The 17723-nt window shown below is 30.2% G+C and overlaps 1 protein-coding gene across 1 annotated transcript; it reads right to left on the bottom strand.

Moving 5' to 3' along the window:
* Window positions 1–5917: 5917 nt before the first annotated feature.
* Window positions 5918–9098, bottom strand: LOC100791146 (GDSL esterase/lipase At1g29670). Its single transcript, XM_003526206.4, has 5 exons — window positions 8849–9098; window positions 7933–8057; window positions 7350–7595; window positions 6240–6483; window positions 5918–6135 (listed from the first exon to the last, which is right to left on the bottom strand). Exons 1-5 carry the CDS (start codon window positions 9096–9098, stop codon window positions 5918–5920), a joined length of 1083 nt encoding a protein of 360 aa, XP_003526254.1.
* Between the last annotated feature and the right edge of the window lie 8625 nt (window positions 9099–17723).

Genomic DNA, 17723 nt, shown 5'->3' with positions numbered 1-17723 from the left:
ATTACAATAAAATTATTTGTTGATTTTTTTTTAATAACTAAGTTTTACATTTCAATATAAGAGCATGAGATATATAGTGTAATCAAGTAGTTGGTTTCAGTTATACAGAATTCGATTTCCTCAAGTTTCAACTTCTTGAGTTTAAAAAACATGCCCTACTAAAAACCAAACTTTAACCAAAATCAAGAAACAAACGTCTTTGAAAGGGACGAGTTTTGGCTTTTGATTCTCATGCCCTCTTTGAGAGTCTCACTCGATCCCTCTCTTTGTGCCCTCTCTCACTTTGTCTCTCATGCACCCTAAAACGTGGTGGTGGCGCCTTCTTTCCAGTGTGGCTGTCAAAGCTACCACTCGAATCTGTTTCACTAGTGAGAACACCCTCATACCTTTTCTACGTTTCTTTCTCTATTTCGCTCACCCTCTAACCTTCCTTCTATGAACCCCTCACTCTCGTTAGTCTCATGCCCTCACTCCCAAAGCTCACTGCCATGACGCTCTCACTCTCGTGCGACAAAGCTTCACTCTCTGACCAAGCCCATCATGATGATGCCCTCTCACTGCCTCTCCCATGCTACCATCATGTGCCACTCGAAGCTCTCTCCCTCTCGACGAAGGTAAGAACACCCTCAAACCCTCTTTATGTTTCACTCTTTCTGTTTCTGTCATGGTGTGTGATTGTTATTTTTTGAAAAGCCTGTATATGTTTCATAACCAAAAGAGCTATATTGAATTGATGCGTGATTAGAACTGAATGTCAAGTAAAAATGTCTTAAGGGGTAACTTTAGCAGGATTAGATGTAGATGTATAGATATTTATGATTGGTCTTCAGCAGGATATGCATGTATAGGATATTCAAACTTAATTTCTGCCTTGAATTGGGATATTTGATTTGTTGCGGTGCAATTTAGAATTGGATCATTGGATCATTTCAGCTGTTTTTTAATAGGTAGCATTAGTTACAATGATGATGTAAAAGTATAAAAATACAGAAGAATAGAAAAAGAATTAAGGGAAGAAACCAGAAGCTTTTAGTCATGGTGGTTGTGATTTAATTAATGAATCAATCATGTCACTGTAAAATTTGGAAAGCAAAAAAGAGGATCCACTACCTATGATGTTAAGTAACATAAGGGAACTTTTCTCTTGCTATCATTCTCTTTCTGTTTTTCTCTCTAGCATACCTAACCATTTTATTAAGTCAAATCATATTTAAGTTATTAATCTTGGATGTAGATGACAATTATTCACTTAAGTTCCTTGCAGTTAATTATTAGCATTGGTTTTAAAGGTTAGTTAGTATGTTTGGACTATAAATAGGATACTGTTAGTAATTAAATAAAATTTGTTTTGGCACCTTATTTGTTAATTTGTACATTTCGAAAGATTTCAACCATGGATTACCTTCTTACCTTTCGTAATTGTTAGTTGAATGATCATTATAAGGTGTCAAACCGGCTCTTGATAATAATGATAAGTTCATATGATTGTGCTAGTATTTATCAACAATGTTCACCAAGAATTCCTCTGGTTCTACAAGTCCCAACTTGTTCATGAAGTATATGCATTGGGTGGCGAAATAGGGAATATAATTGTTGATAGGTAATTTGAAGGAATCACATATCTTCATGTGTAGTTTTATTTGCCACTTTATTCCTTTGGAGGAACTATTTAAGTTAATAATTCAAAGTTCTTAATTTTCTTTGCATAAAAGAGAGTTCCATCAAATTAATTGCAAGCACCAAGCCAAGAAATAACTCATTTTCCTTACATGAATACATGACACCTTGCTACTCATGTGTTTCTTTGGTTAGATTTCTTAGTCAATATTAAGAACATATGTTGAACTATATTACCGATTTGGTGGGGGTGGAGATATAATGCTATATGTGCATGAAGCATTGGAAGGTTTATGAATTTGTGCCACATCATTAGTTGAACTAGGTGCAGGTATGTGCTTGCAATTACTAAGGTAGAAATCTGGCTATTTGAGCTCTTATTTACTTTGAAATCTTTTTTTATGTGCTTGCAAATACTAGTCTGTGGACTAGTATTGCTATGACATTCTCTTGTTGAGGTACAATTGTTGATCTTGTATATCTAATATCATTCAGCTATAGCCTTATTTTTTATGTTTGGATTTGAAATATTATTTTTCTGTTTCCTCTGTCATGTTGTGCTGGTCCAGGCTCCATTCAACTTCTATGAATCTTAACTTTTGTATAACATATGATTGTCATCACCATATTCTTTGTTTTGTTAGTGAGCATCTTCTGAGGTACGTATCTCTTTGTAACACTTTTGTGCTTGTTAGAAGTGTGAAATTATTTCATAAAATTTGTGTTTGGTAGTATCTCAATCCTTAACTTAATGCTTTATTACATGTTTGTTCACATCTTATTATTGTTTTATATTAAATTTGTGTGCATTATGAGTGAACTTTAGATTCTTATTTGAAATTGAATACAAGGATTAATATGTATAATTTGGATTAATCAGTGTATTTAATCTTGAATTGTTCGTTTGGATAATTTGAGAATAGTCATTTTTTATACTTGATTCTTATGTGAAGGTTAAGTCTCTTTTTTTAAAAAAATTTGATGAAATTTTGATAAAGTGCAATTCATATTGTTCTTCAAGTGCATATTTGTTTGTGGTGGAATTGGTGTCACTACTTTCATTTCGTCTACTTGACAACCAATGCGAAATGTTATCGAAATTTTGTTAGATTTAAGTGAAGAGATTTAACCTTGACGTAAGAATAAAATATACAAAAATATCTTCCTGAATGGGATAAGGCAACACCTTTTATGAAAAAGTAAGATCTTCATGCATATCTGATAACCTTGTGAGTATGATAGAAGATGAAACATGGATTGAAGTTGGATGAAAGCATCAGACATCAATGACGAGTATGAGAATGAGGTTGAACAATTCTTGAAATTTGGTGAACAAAATGCACCAGTTATGAGTGAAAAATATTTCTATTCATGTGTTAAATGTGGGAATGGGAGACAACATGTAGTGAACAAAATAAGGTCGCATCTCATATGTGAGGGGATCATTTTGAGTTATAAAAAATGGGTATGACATGGTGAATTGTCATACATGCTAATGGTATCCCACACTGAGTATGTGGATGTAACACTACTAGAAAAGTTGCATTCTACATCGGTTTATGACTGTTGTCATAGGCGGTGTCGTAAAAAGGATAGGCTATTCTACGTCGGTTATGGAAAGACCGTTGTAGAATGGTATCCATTCTAAGACAGCCACATGTGAAGAACCGCCTTATAATGGTACGCATTCTACGACGGTTATCCTAGAATCGATGTAGAATGTAGTGTATTCTACGACAGTCTTCCAAGAGCCGATGTAGAATGATACTCATTCTAAGATGGTCCTTCACACGTGACCATCATAGAATGGATACCATTCTACGACGGTCTTTCCAGAACCGATGTAGAATGTAATCATTTTTTGGTGTAATTGTATCTCTTTTGTTCTTCTTTCCTTCTACTATTTAACATAGAAAGATAACTCCACACAAACTTATGACTCTTCATAGTCATAAGTTGAAAATAGGAGGTGGGAACATCAACATATTATAGTAAGACTTTGATATTTAGATTATTTTATTCAATATTCATCAAGCTGGTTGTGAAATGAACAAACAAGCATGCTCTTGTAAAATGAAAAGAATATTTTTCTATGGGGAAAAAAAGGAATGATATTCAATAACTCTATGAATTTGAGTATTTGACAAATGACGTTTAGAAAAAATTAGCATCATTCTTCATGCTTTTGAAATGAATGTCCCTCAACTCCAGAATTTAGTCTTAGCAGTCATTTTTAAGGTTCCAATGCAAGAGTCCAAGTCTCTTTTTTTCCTTATGAAGCACAGGGTCCACACTAAACACTCTATGTTAATATAAATTGGAGTACAATGCATAAGTGAAGGATATTAGAAAAAGATAACAATAAAATAACATTATCAAACATAGAGCCAAGTCAAATGGTGGAACCATCAAACATCGTACTTGCAAAGCAAGTAATACCATTATCAAGTCACACTGAAATAACAATAGCAATTAAATCAAAAGATAAACGAATAGTAATCAAGACATGAAGTGAAGAAATACACAATGCAATATTCTTATAAGTTCTAACCACTCACCACACGCAGTAGGATTGGAAATAATAGCCTGAGCTCTAAATGGAACACCAGTTTCCAATTAGGTCAATACACATTTGCCCATTGGTACATCTTCAAGTTGGGCCTATTGGGAAGTCGATGCCATATGGCTTGTAATTGGATTTTGTAGTTGTTGGAAGGTTGTTGTTATTTCCATTGCATACACATAGTCCCCAAAGACAACAAGGCAAAGCACTTGTGATTCTCCATGGACACTTTGTTGCATGAAAATTGCAACCAATAGAAGAAAAGGTAGAGCTACCCATGACTTAGTTTTAGCTTCCATCTAGAGAAGCTATAATAATGAGACAAAATAATTTGTTATCAATTATGGTCTGAGAAGTAATTAATGAGTAGTGTGGTAAGTGCAAAAGATGAAAGGTGCATGTGTGTGTATATAGGATGGGCAACAAAGTTTTGTGTCCAAGTTGAAAGATTCTTTTTTTTTTAATTTTCACAATGAAGTGAGAATGAAGCAATATTTAAGGCCGAAAAGTTTGACGAGATTTTTTTTCTTCCTTTGAATCAAAAAATGTAACAAGGTTTCTAATTAAGATGACAAATTTGGCAAGTTTGTTACAAATAAAAACAGAAGGTTTAAAGGACTTGTGCCAATGAACACAAATCCCGAAAAGTACGTGTGACCATTTGTTCCTTTTCTTTTGAATTTTGCTTCATTCATCATGTTGAGAAGTAAACACCAAGGAGGGACAACAACTTTTCTGTTTTCTATTTAGTGTGACTTTGGATGAGTGTTTGTAAAATTATTTTTGATTAAAATTGATTTTGAAGTGATGTGATTCACGTTAGGCATACAATTCAATACAAAATTTTAGATTCAACGTAGAAATTACTCAAAGTTATTTCAACTTATAATCAATTTTAAATTTTTCTCTAGCATGAGACTAGGACATGAAAATACATCCAAAAGTCAATTTTAAACTCATAATCAATTCTTGAATGCCACCAAAACGAAACATGCACTTACAGTTGATATAGGATTTGATCACGAATATCAATTAAAGGAAATAATTCTCCAATCTTTTTCTAATATATATAATTTTCAAAATATTCTCTTTAAAACATGAATTGTTAAGAGACATCCTCACATATTCAACTTTATAAAATATTAAGATTTGTATTTGATTTCATTTAATTTTGAATATTTCTTTATAATGTTTATTTTCTAAAATGTTAATCAGTGATTTGTTTTTGTAATTTTTAGTCATCATGACATTTTTACGAAATATGTATAAGTTTTTATCGATAATTAATATATATTTTTTAATTTGTATTTATCTCTAAAGTCAATTCTTATTTGTTATTCTCATTTCTCCTTCCCAAAAGAATAAGGTTAATGTTAACTAGTTATTGTGGTATCGTATTCATGAAGCACTTTAAAATTATCCATATATTGTTGTTGTCACACCATGGACAATAGTCATTTTGACAACTACATGCACTTTTGGGTCATAAATTACAAAAACAATTTGAATAAGTCTTTTTATCCAAGGTATACAAGCTTTAGGTGGTTGTTAGCCGTGTTAGATTTGGTCAATTTGAAGACAAGATATGGATGAAGTAGTAAATATGTCGGGAATAAAGAAAAAAGCACACAAGACTTTGAACATGTAACTTCATGTTTATGATTAGCTCAATACAAATTACAATTGCATGATAAAAATTATTCAAGGACACAATCATAGTTTGAATTGAATCATCATTCAGAACCCAACAAGGTGCTTGATATCCATTGGGTAAGTGAGGGCTGGATTAGAACCATTATATGAATTTATTGCAATGATTCGGTTGACAGCTTCGGTGGGATGGAATTGATCCCAAAACACATAAGTGGTTCGATTCTGGCATGGCGTTTGATTAGGAATACATAACCCATTTGTCCCCAATGATGGGCAGCAAGAAGCATTTGCAACAGTGAAACCTAAAACACATGAAACCATGGTTAATTATATAATATTCTTGCATCCAAATCAAATTGTAAGACATTCAATTATTTTAGTCTATAGAAAATACTAGTATATATACCAAGAGAACTATCAAGGCCTCCGGATGTGCTGTTTATAAAGATGAATTTGGAATCAGCAGAGAACTTGTTGTTGAATTGGTCCACTTTAGATTTAAGCTTTGCATTGAACATGAACGTAGCATTATTCATCTCCTCAACGCAAGATCCATTTGTATTATGGGTAGAGATGGCATTTGGAGTGCAACCTATAAGACCCATCCCAACTAGCACGAATTTTCTGGCCCCAACTTCGTCATGCAGTGTCTGCATACCCCCCAAAACAATATTTTTTTTATAATTATAAGAGAAAATAATACATGTATTTTAACAGTGTAGAAGACCTTAATATGGAAATTTTAGAAATAAATTAATATTTTTTAAAGTTAGAATTTATATAAATTAAAATGCATGATATAAGAAATACATGGATATAAAAATTATTTAAATACACATCAATATTCATATATTTTTTAATATTATATATATATATATATATATATATATATATATATATATATATATATGTATGTATAAGCTTATAATTAAGTTTTTGACTCCTAAAATATTTACATTATTTTAATTTGGTTCCCCAATTTTTAATTTTTAAATAAATAGTTTATATAATATTTTATGTATCGAATCCTCTCACTTTTTTTTTTCTTATTTAATCTTTCTAAATTTGACAAGTTTTTGACTATGATATTTTGAAATAGACAAATGTTAAGAATACATTTTCCTTGGACACATTCTTTCTTATTAGTTGATTGTTTTAAAATAAAAAAAAAAAACCTGTGAATCACACATCTTATTTCATGTTACTCTTTATTAATTTTTTAGTTTTTAATTATTTGTGTCCTATGTTTATTAATTATTAAATGAAATTATTTTTTCACTAAACCCTAGATAAACTTTAAGTCAGGAGGCTTCTAAAAAGCCCTTCAAATAGACCTAAAAACAGCCATTTAAACTATATATAAGACCAGAAAGTACCTCCAAAACTCACCCTACCATAATTTAATAAATACTTGATCCAATATAGTTTAAATTCAGTTTATAATAGAGTGTATTGAGTATAACCCCAAGCGAATTTGTGACACAAAGTGAAAACAATATAGAAAATTATAAAATACCTGCATATACTGAGATAGCTGGGCAATAAGAATGTTGGCATATTGATCAGGGGTATAGATGCGGCTTGTTAGGTAAAACTGGGGAAGGAAGTAATTGTTTATGTAATCATTGCTTCCTATATTAACGTAGTACAAACACTTGTTGAGGTACTGTTTAGCTTTGACAAAACCTCCAAGTTTGATAGCAATTGTGGAGTACATGAATAGGTGATTTAACATTTGTACCCTCAAATTGATGTTGGCACCCTGCATACGTTGTGTAACAATAATTTAGCATTGAAACAAATCCTCTAAATCAATTAAAGGTAGAGATCAATCAACAAAGAAAGATAGATAAAGGTTATATTTGATTTATGAGTGTAATATGGTTAATAATATATTTTTTAATACATTTTTTATATTTTTATTATTAGTTAAAAATTATTAAAAGTTATTAAATAATGAGTAAGATTAATTAAATAAGAAATTAAACCTACAAAATTTTGTGATATTCAATAAATTTAAATCAATAATAAAATATATATTTTTCTTAAAGAAAGTAATATTGGACGGTATTCAAAACATTAATTTATACAATTATTACCATATGTGTACCACTCTCTGGTAGAATCCCAGCTGCTCCGGATGCATAGTTCACACCCTTAAGTGTGTCTGAGCCACTAGTGTTTGCAAAGGGTGGGATGAAATTCTCAAATCCCAGTAGTTGAGCTGCAAAAGTTAAAAGCAAATAAGTGAATTAACCAAATAAAAAGTATGGGGGTGTAAGAAAATAAATAGAATTGGGATAGGATACGAACGAGCTCAACTAGACAACAAAAAAACAATTCAGTGATAAATTCTTTGATTTTCACGATACCAACACTAAAAGTTATACTATCTGGTTCAATATTTACATCATGGGGGAGCATTAAGTCTACAATTAATTTGTGACAATGGTTGTCATAAATAGGCATTAACTAGTTGTTAAATGGAACATTTAATGGTTTTTAGTGGGTTTTGGGCTAGCTATATTTATGACCATGGTTGTCATAAATAAGCATTAACTAATTCAATATTTACATCATGGGGATCCTTAAATCTACAATTAATTTGTGGATGGACCTGTTGAAACTGAAGTCGCAGTATGTACCTCTCGTACCAATTTTATGGCATTTTTTTCATGCACTTCCACTGTTGTATCTTGGACCATCCAAAGCATTTTGAAATAAACTTCTGGGAGTGTAATATATGTGATATACAAGATGTAATAGTAAAAGTGCATAATACAATAGTTTAATTTTAATACAAAATATATTTTGCAGATCAAAAGAAACTGTTATCATATGCGCAAGATGTAATAGTGAAAGTACAAAATACATTAGTCTAATTTTAATAAAAAATATATTTTGCAAACCAAGAGAAACTATTAATACATGTGCAAGATGTAATATAGAAAGTACAAAATACAATAGTTTAATTTTAATACAAAATATATTTTACAAACCAAAAGAAATTGTTACCAATTAGGTCAATAGATGTTTGTCCATTCGTAAATCGTCCTGTTGGGCCGGTTGGGAAGTCGATGCCATATGGTTTGTAATTGGACTTTGTAGTGCTTGGAAGGTTGTTATTATTTCCGTTATCAGACAGAGAGTCCCCAAAGACAAAAAGGCAGGGCACTTGCGATTCTCCATGGACACATTGTTGCATGAAAATTGCAACCAATAGAAGAAAAGGTAGAACTACGCATGACTTAGTTTTAGCTTCCATCTAGAGAAACTATAGTAATGAGACAAAATAAGTTGGATTATTAATTATGATTCCAGAAGTAATTGATGAATAGTGTGATAAGTGCAAAAGATGAAAGGTGCATGCATGTTTATATAGGATGGGAAACAAAGTTTTGTGTCCAAGTTGAAATATTTTTTTTTTATTTTGCAAAATGAAGTGAGAATGAAGCAATATTGAAGGCCGGAGAGTTTGATGAGATTTTTGTCTTCATGTCATTCAAAAAATGTAACATGGTTTCTAATTAAGATGACGAATTTGGCAAATTTGTTACAAATAAAAACAAAAGGTCTAAAGGATATGTGCCAATGAACATGAATTCCCAAAAGTATATGTGGCTATTTGTTCTTTTTTTTTTTTAATTTTTCTCCATTCGCCATGTTGAGAAGTGAACACCATGGAAGGACCACAACTTTTGTTTGTTTCTATTTAGTGTGACTTTGGATGAGTGTTGGCAAAATTAGTTTTTATTAAAATTGATTTGAAGTAATGTGATTTATGTTAGACATAAAATTCAATACAAATTTTTTTATGCAAGACAGAAGTTACTCAAAATTATTTCAACTTATAATCAATTTTAAATTTTTTTCTAACATGAGATTAAGTACGTGAAAATATATCCAAAAGTCAATTTTAAACTCAATCAATTCTTGAATGCCACCAAAACAAAACATACACTTACAATTCATATATGATTTGATCATGAATATCGATTAAAATAAAGAATTCTCTTGTCTTTCTCTAGTCTCTTTGAAACATGAATTGTTAAGAGACATACTCACATATTCAACTTTATAAAATATTAAGATTTGTATTTGATTTCATTTAATTTTGAATATTTCTTTATAATGTTTATTTTCTAAAATGTTAATTAGTGATTTGCTTTTGTAATTTTTATTCATCATGACATTTTTACAAAATATGTATCAGTTTTATCGATAATTAATATATATATATATATATATATATATATATATATATATATATATATTTAAGTTGTATTTATTTCTACCGTTAATTCTTCTTGTTATTCTCATTTCTCTTTCCCAAAAGGATAAGGTTAACATTAATTAATTAGTTATTGTGGTATCGTATTCATGAAACACTTTAAAATTATCCATATATTATTATTGTATGATCGATTTAATTGTCACTTCCCAATTCCCCTTGTCAACACTTTTCCACATATTTGAAAATCAGTTTTTTTTTCTATTGCAAATTAGAAATTTGACATAGAAAAGTTATATAAATAATAATTTTGTGATTCTTTTTTATAGATAATTTTTTATAAGCAAAAATATATTAGTATAAGCACAACATTCACAACCACAAAGATTTTTTGCAAAATGAAGTGAGAATGAAGCAATATTGAAGGCCGAAGAGTTTGACGAGATATTTTTCTTCCTTTCAATCAAAAACAACATGGTTTCTAATTAAGATGACAAATTTGGTAAGTTGGTTACAAATAAAAACAGAAGGTTTAAAGTACTTGCACCAATGAACACAAATCTCCAAAGGTACGTGTGACCATTTGTTCCTTTTCTTTTGAATTTTTCTTCATTCATCATGTTGAGAAGTAAACACCAAGGAGGGACAACAACTTTTGTTTGTTTCTATTTAGTGATTTATTTTGAAGTGATGTGATTTATGTTAGACATAAAATTCAATACAAATTTTTTTATGCAACATAGAAATTACTCAAAAAATTATTTCAACTTATAATCAATTTTAAAATTTTCTCAAACATGAGACTAAGTACATGAAAATACATCCAAAAGTCAATTTTAAACTCATAATCAATTCTTGAATGCCACCAAACCAAAACATGCACTTATAGTTGATATAGGATTTGATCACGAATATCGATTAAAGGAAAGAATTCTCTAATCTTTTCCTAATATATATAATTTTCAAAATATTCTTTTTGAAACATGAATTGTTAAGAGACATACTCAGATATTCAAATTTATAAAATATTAAGATTTGTATTTGATTTCATTTAATTTTGAATATTTCTTTATAATGTTTATTTTCTAAAATGTTAATTAGTGATTTGTTTTTGTAATTTTTAGTCATCATGACATTTTTACAAAATATGTATCAATTCTTATCGATAATTAATATATATTTTTTAATTTGTATTTATTTCTACCGTCAATTCTTTAGTAAATAGGTATTTTGGTTCCTAACTTTTGGCCCTTTGTAAATTAGTTCCTATCTTTTTTAAATGTAAAAAGTATTTTCTATCTTTACATCCATTATGCAAATAAGTCCCGACCATTAAAATCTAATTTCCACTATTAGTCATTTGTCTATATGTCTATGTGGCAAATCTTTGTCCATGTAAGCAAACCCATGTGGCAAGTCTTTGGACCAAATTGAAAAATTATGATAAGTTAGGATAAAAACCATTCCAAAATTAAGTAAATCCATTTTTCCAAAAACAGTTTCACTGCCTTAGACTACGATTGCATTGGGTTTTTTCACTGTGGTCCAAGAACGTCTCTTTGTATTCCTTCCATTTTCCATTCATGGTCTCCCTCGTTCTCATTATCAACCCCTCCCTCTGCCAGTAGCAAACATTTCTCGGCATTCATTGGTCATTGTCACTCTTTGTGCTTCGCTCTTCACTTAGGTTCACATCATGTACGTTATCATTTGAAATTTTTGTGTGTTTGCTTTCATTGTTGCTCCAGGTTCACATAATGTACATTATCATTTTCATTTGCAGCTGTTTATGTTGTCATTTTTGTTTTTGTGTTCATCGCCCTATTGCGTGAAAGGTTTTGTTTCGTGATTGTTTTGGGTTTTCGCATTTTTGTTTTTTGTTTTGGTCTCTGTTTTGGTGAACCAGTTCGTCGTTTTGCTCTTCATTCATATAAATCATTATGATGTGTTGATTAAGGTTTGATGAAGAACGATTTATATTCTCTTGTATTTTTGGGCTTTTATATGTTGAAGGGTTTTGATATAGCATGGATTCATTGTTACTCTGTTTTATGGTCCTTTATTATTTTGATTTATGGTGCTCTATTTTTATACATGACATTGCATTTTGTTGTGCGATGTGCTTATGTTTGAGTTAGGTTTTTTATTTCCTAATATATGGCATTGTTTGTGGTTTTTGATTGTGTAGAATGGATGCCAAGATAACTTTAATATTGCACCATGGAGGAAGATTCATTCCACGTGCCAGTGATGGAAAGGTTGAATATATAGGCGGAGAATTTGACGTTTGGGAGGATATATCTGCAAATTACATGAACACATTTATCTTATGTGATCTGGTGCAAGCATGTAAGAAGTATAGCAGGACATGAGATTTTTTTTGGTTGATTGATAAGGACTTAGATTTCAATCATGGGTTAAGGAGTTGTACAACAGATGGAGATATATTATACTTAGTGAAGGATGTTTTGGAAAATGATAATGAGATAAACATTTATTTTCATCATGAAGTAGATCCAATTCCAAAAGAAGTCCCACTGATGTTGGACTTGAAATGTCATCCAATTCCATAAGCTAGTAATGAGGATGATTTAGATGATGTACCTATTTCTGGCCATAAGGAAGGTAAATTTTAATTGATCTCTACTTGGTCCAACATGGTTAGCATAATTTTGAATAATTTTGGAATTTAATGTTTATAATTGATTAATATAACTTATTTGTACTTGGTCACCATTGATGCAGATGTTGGTGGTGGAGAGAAAGGTATTAATGTGGACGTTGGTGGTGGTGAAGAGAGAGATGTTGGTGGTGGTGAAGAGAAAGATGTTGGTGGTGATGAAGAGGAAAATGTTGGTAATCCTGATGATGAAGATGACAATGATGATGATATGTGGTTTACAGACTTCTTTTGTATGAGGAAGAAAATTGAAGTTGAATATGAAACATATGGTTATCATTTAGAGGAGCTCAAAAACCCCATTAGTAGTGATGATGAAGATGAGGATGTTCACAAAGTTTATCCTCAATATAATGAAAGTAGTCGATTTGGTGAAATGAAGTTGGAAGTAAGGATGAAGTTTCGTACTCTGGCTGAATTTAAATCTGCCTAGGGAGTATAGAATTGGTTTTAATCCTAACTTGATCTTTATATTTTTCTGTCAATGCATAGCAGGCCAATGAGACGCACATAACTGATCAACACGCACATAACACATAAGAGCGGAGGCAAGGTGAAGAGGTGGCAGAAAGCCAGAAGCAATAGAAGTTGCACTTATAACACTTAAATGAATATGTTTAGATAATGATAAATAAATAAATAAAAAATATATTTAATTGAAGTGGGTTTAGGTGAATTAATTAAACTACATTTTTCCCCTTTAATTAGCAAACAACAACGTAATCAACACCAGAAAAGTATAACCAATTATATGATATTTGATCAAGTTGAGCATCACTCTATTGTTCTGCAAAGTAATTGACAGTAGATAGACCCAAATCAAATTTCAAATGAAAAACTTAAGGAATTGCAAAGTAACTGACAGTAGCAACAAAAACTTGAGGAACTTCATTCACAATATTTCTTCAGCAAAACAACACTTATAATATCAGAAAAATGCTACTACAAATTTTTCCTAAAATATATTCCCCCTAAAAATAACATTATAATTAAAATTGAAAAACCTAACAACACAATGTTTGTTAAATTTCTCATTTTCTTCTACAATGCTTCAATTTGTAAGTTCAAATCAGTCACCACCATTGATTCTCTTGTGACAAAAGAAGGATAAGAAACTTGGTTTTCTTCTTCAACCCATTGAAAAAATTGACAGTTATCTAGGTCTGCTTGGGGCAATGCACAAGTATAGAATAACCTTTCTGGGTTCCTCCTTGTTCTTGCAGTTCGAATAGCTGCACGTCTTCCATGGTGGCATTGGCGAATGGTTCTACCAGAAAATGCAGAAGAACTGCCACTTGCAGACATGGAGAAATCAAAGCCCACTAGGAAGAAGATGGAGTGAGGGGAGGAAAAAGATGGAGCGAGGGGGACAAATAAGAACAGGGAGAAACACACTTAAGAATCCACCATGTTGGAATTGAGAGGAGAAAAGCTTTAAAAACCCTAATTTGAGGAAGAAGAAGCAAGTGAAGAAAAAAATATTTAACAACTTTTTAAATTTTGCATCAAAGTCCAGTCTACGTGTCACAATCTAGGATAATTTGCCACGTTGTCACCATGACATTTTTATGAAATATGTATCAATTTTATCGATAATCAACATATTTTTTAATTTGTATTTATTTCTACCGTTAATTCTTATTTGTTATTCTCATTTCTCTTTCTCAAAAGAATAAGGTTAAGATTAATTATTTATCGTGGTATCGTATTCATGAAGCACTTTAAAATTATCCATATATTGTTGTTGTCTAATCGATTTAATTGTCACTTCCCAATTCCTCTTGTCAAAACTTCTCCACAGACTTGAAAATCAACCTTTTTTTTCTATTGCAAACTAGAAATTTGACATAGAAAAGTTATATTAATAATAATTTTGTGATTCTTTTTTATAGATAATTTTTTATAAGAAAAATAGATTAGTATAAGCGCAAGATGCACAACCACAAAGAGAAATAGAGAATACCAGTTGGTGCTACGAACGCAACTAGAAAGAAGTTGACAAGTTCGAAAATCTATCTCAGCACCCTAATTACAAGAGTATTGCCAAGACCCTTAAGTTCCAAAATGACAAAATCTTGTTGTATAACAATAAGAATAAAACGTAATTATATGTATATATGCATGTTGTAGTCTAATTACATTAAACCACAATGAAGATAAAATTAACTACATATAATCATGAATGGTGAAGAATCTGATGGAGGACTGATTCAATGAGAAGCTTTGAGCATGTAAGCTGTCACAAAACCTAATCTTTGCCCTAAGCCTAAGAAATCACAGTTTCAGAATCAATCTTCATGTGTCATGAGGTTCCCTTTTATAGCTAATGAAATTTTCACGCATATGTTTCTTCATTAAAACAGGCTTAAGCAGACCCTAAATGGAGACATGTTTAAGTCAATGGCTCGTGATCTTTTCAAGGTTGTGCTTAAGTCGTCACCAAATGGGGGGAGGGGGACACTTAAGCATGATGAGTCTACAACAAATCTATTCCATCAGCAGCTAGCTTAAGCAAGTTCTCATTTAGGGGTCGCTTAAGCCAAGTCAATGAATCTAAATATTTTATTTCTTTTTGTATTGGGTGGCAATGCTCTTTAACTCTTTTTCAAACTGATACTTCAACAAATTTCCTACAGAATAACAACAAATTAAACAACCAATGATCAATTGTAAAAAACAATAAAATGAAAATTCTAAACAAAAGAAGCATTTATTGAAAATTTAACTAAATTGAGAACAAACATAACTCAAAAGCACAAGACACATCACTTAATATTAATTGCACCGAAAATACTACAAAATCTAAGTATTGGTGACAATTATCATGTACCATCCTTAACTTGGATAAAATATTTGCAATTATTTTGTTCAAATACTCGATGACATAAGTATGTCTATATTCTCTCTGAACTATGTACATTGTAATTTTTAAGGGATCTAGATGATGAAAGATGAATTTTCCTCTTTAGGAATTACCTCATTGAGTCATTGTCAAGGAACTCCCCCATAACTCTTACCTATAGACATGTTGAACAGGATACAATAAATTATAATTAATGTTAAGTCAAAAGACATTTGTGTCTTAAGATGAATAAAGAGTTTTAATTATTTTGATTATATGCAATAATATATATATATATGTTGAAAATGTAACATGAGAGCATGCTTCATGAGTCCGTGTCTAAAGTATAAGGTGATAGTGAGCTAAAATTAAGATCTAATACAACATGAGATGATATTTAAGACTTTATTTAATACTATGTTGAAACCTACGAAGAATAAATGAAAGTTCAAGATCTACAAGTCACAATCTTCATCAAAAGACACATTTTATAGTGCAAACATGCTCTGGCCAAAGGAAAGTGGTTTTTTTTTCTAAAGTATTCTACATGAAAGCCAATCATAGTGATTTCATTGACTTAGGAATGATGAGAATTTCATGCTTGCATTAAATGCTTCAACGACCATAAGCATTAGATGAAACTTAAGTGAAGAAATTCATTCATTGCGAAACAATGGACACTTGAAGATGAATGTTTATAAAGAAGGGTAGAGCAAAGATTTTTATATAACGGGAGTCAATATGAAAAATTCATGACTAAAAAAATATTTCAAATTTTACATTATGACATTTATTTAAAAAATTAATATATACGTAACTAATATTTTCTTATGAGCAAAAAGAAATGTGTAATGCATTGTGAGCGTAAGAGTGATACTAATTAAAAGGTGTCATCAACAGATAAGCATCCAAAGACCTTTAGCAAAATGAGAAGAAAGTAAAAAAAAAAATTATTTTATTAGGTGAAAAGAATATTTCAAAAATGAATATTTGAGTCACACATGAAAAATTCTTAGAAAATACTTGATTGAATAAATTACACATGATAAATGCATACATGCTTAGATAAGTTAACTAATTATAGATGTATCATTAACAAAAATAGAAATCATAAATCTAAAACAAAAAACATTACTAAAAGAAACCAAATATTCTATGTGTTTAAAACTATTTTTTCTATAAGTTAAAAGAGACTAAGTTATTTAAAGTATTTCAAAACTCCATTCCTATTAATAGGACACAAATTAAGAGTGATGTTTCTTCTATTTTACATGATCCAATTCATAATTTCTATTGCATTAATTATTTTAATACTGAAATATCTATAATTAATTGTATACTATATATCAAACAATTATAAGAGAGTGATAAATATTAATAACAATGATGTTTTGAAGAAAAGAATTAGGACAAATGTGTTTTATTAACTAAATTAATCATTTTTCTTAATCTTAAGGAGTTAGATCATTCAATCTAATAAAAAAGAACAAAAAAAATATTTAATTACAATAAAACTTAAGCACATGTGTGGAGTTTTGAGTGGGATGCCTAATCTTATCACAACCACAAAAGTTAAATTAATATGAAAGAAAGTTAATAAGTAAGAATGCAAAAAAAAATAGAAAAAGAAAAAAATGTTCAGAATAATGAAATGTAATTCAAAAACCTTTAATACACATTAAAAAGAAAGAAGGTACAAGATGCAAGAAAAATTAGCGTACATTTGGAATGCTAATGGAAAACCAATAATTATAATTAGATATTTAGACAATAAAAAAAAATATGCCGGATAAAAATGCAAGATGAAAAATATTAGAAGTATAATAAAAATAAGTCATAACACAAAGCATGAAGAACAACACTAAAACAATTCATGCACGGATAGTCTAAAGATTATTTACACATTCATTCTATAAAATTTATTAAGTATGATAAGTTCTTTGATTTTCATAATATCAACACTAAAAATTATACTATCTAGTATGATTTATGATTAGTTGATAGTATAAAAATATTTATATTAAAAATGTATAAAATCATAATCTTCAGATAAATGGTGAATTATGCTTCCAAAGATAACATCATGGGTCAATAGTTATTAAATGGAACATTTAATGATTTTTAGTGGGTTATGGGC

Source organism: Glycine max, chromosome 6 (genome assembly GCF_000004515.6).
Source record: "Glycine max cultivar Williams 82 chromosome 6, Glycine_max_v4.0, whole genome shotgun sequence".
Lineage (NCBI taxonomy): Eukaryota > Viridiplantae > Streptophyta > Magnoliopsida > Fabales > Fabaceae > Glycine > Glycine max.
The sequence above is the reverse complement of the archived record's forward strand: the minus strand, read 5'-3'. Positions and strand labels throughout refer to the sequence as shown.

Excerpts from the sequence above, each read along its gene's own strand:
- LOC100791146 (XM_003526206.4), bottom strand. The coding sequence starts at position 9,098 with ATGGAAGCTAAAACTAAGTCATGCGTAGTTCTACCTTTTCTTCTATTG. Across the intron at positions 6,484-7,349 it reads AGCTATCTCAGTATATGCAG|ACACTGCATGACGAAGTTGG; the intron begins GTATTTTATAAT and ends GGGGGTATGCAG. Across the intron at positions 6,136-6,239 it reads AGGCCTTGATAGTTCTCTTG|GTTTCACTGTTGCAAATGCT; the intron begins GTATATATACTA and ends CATGTGTTTTAG.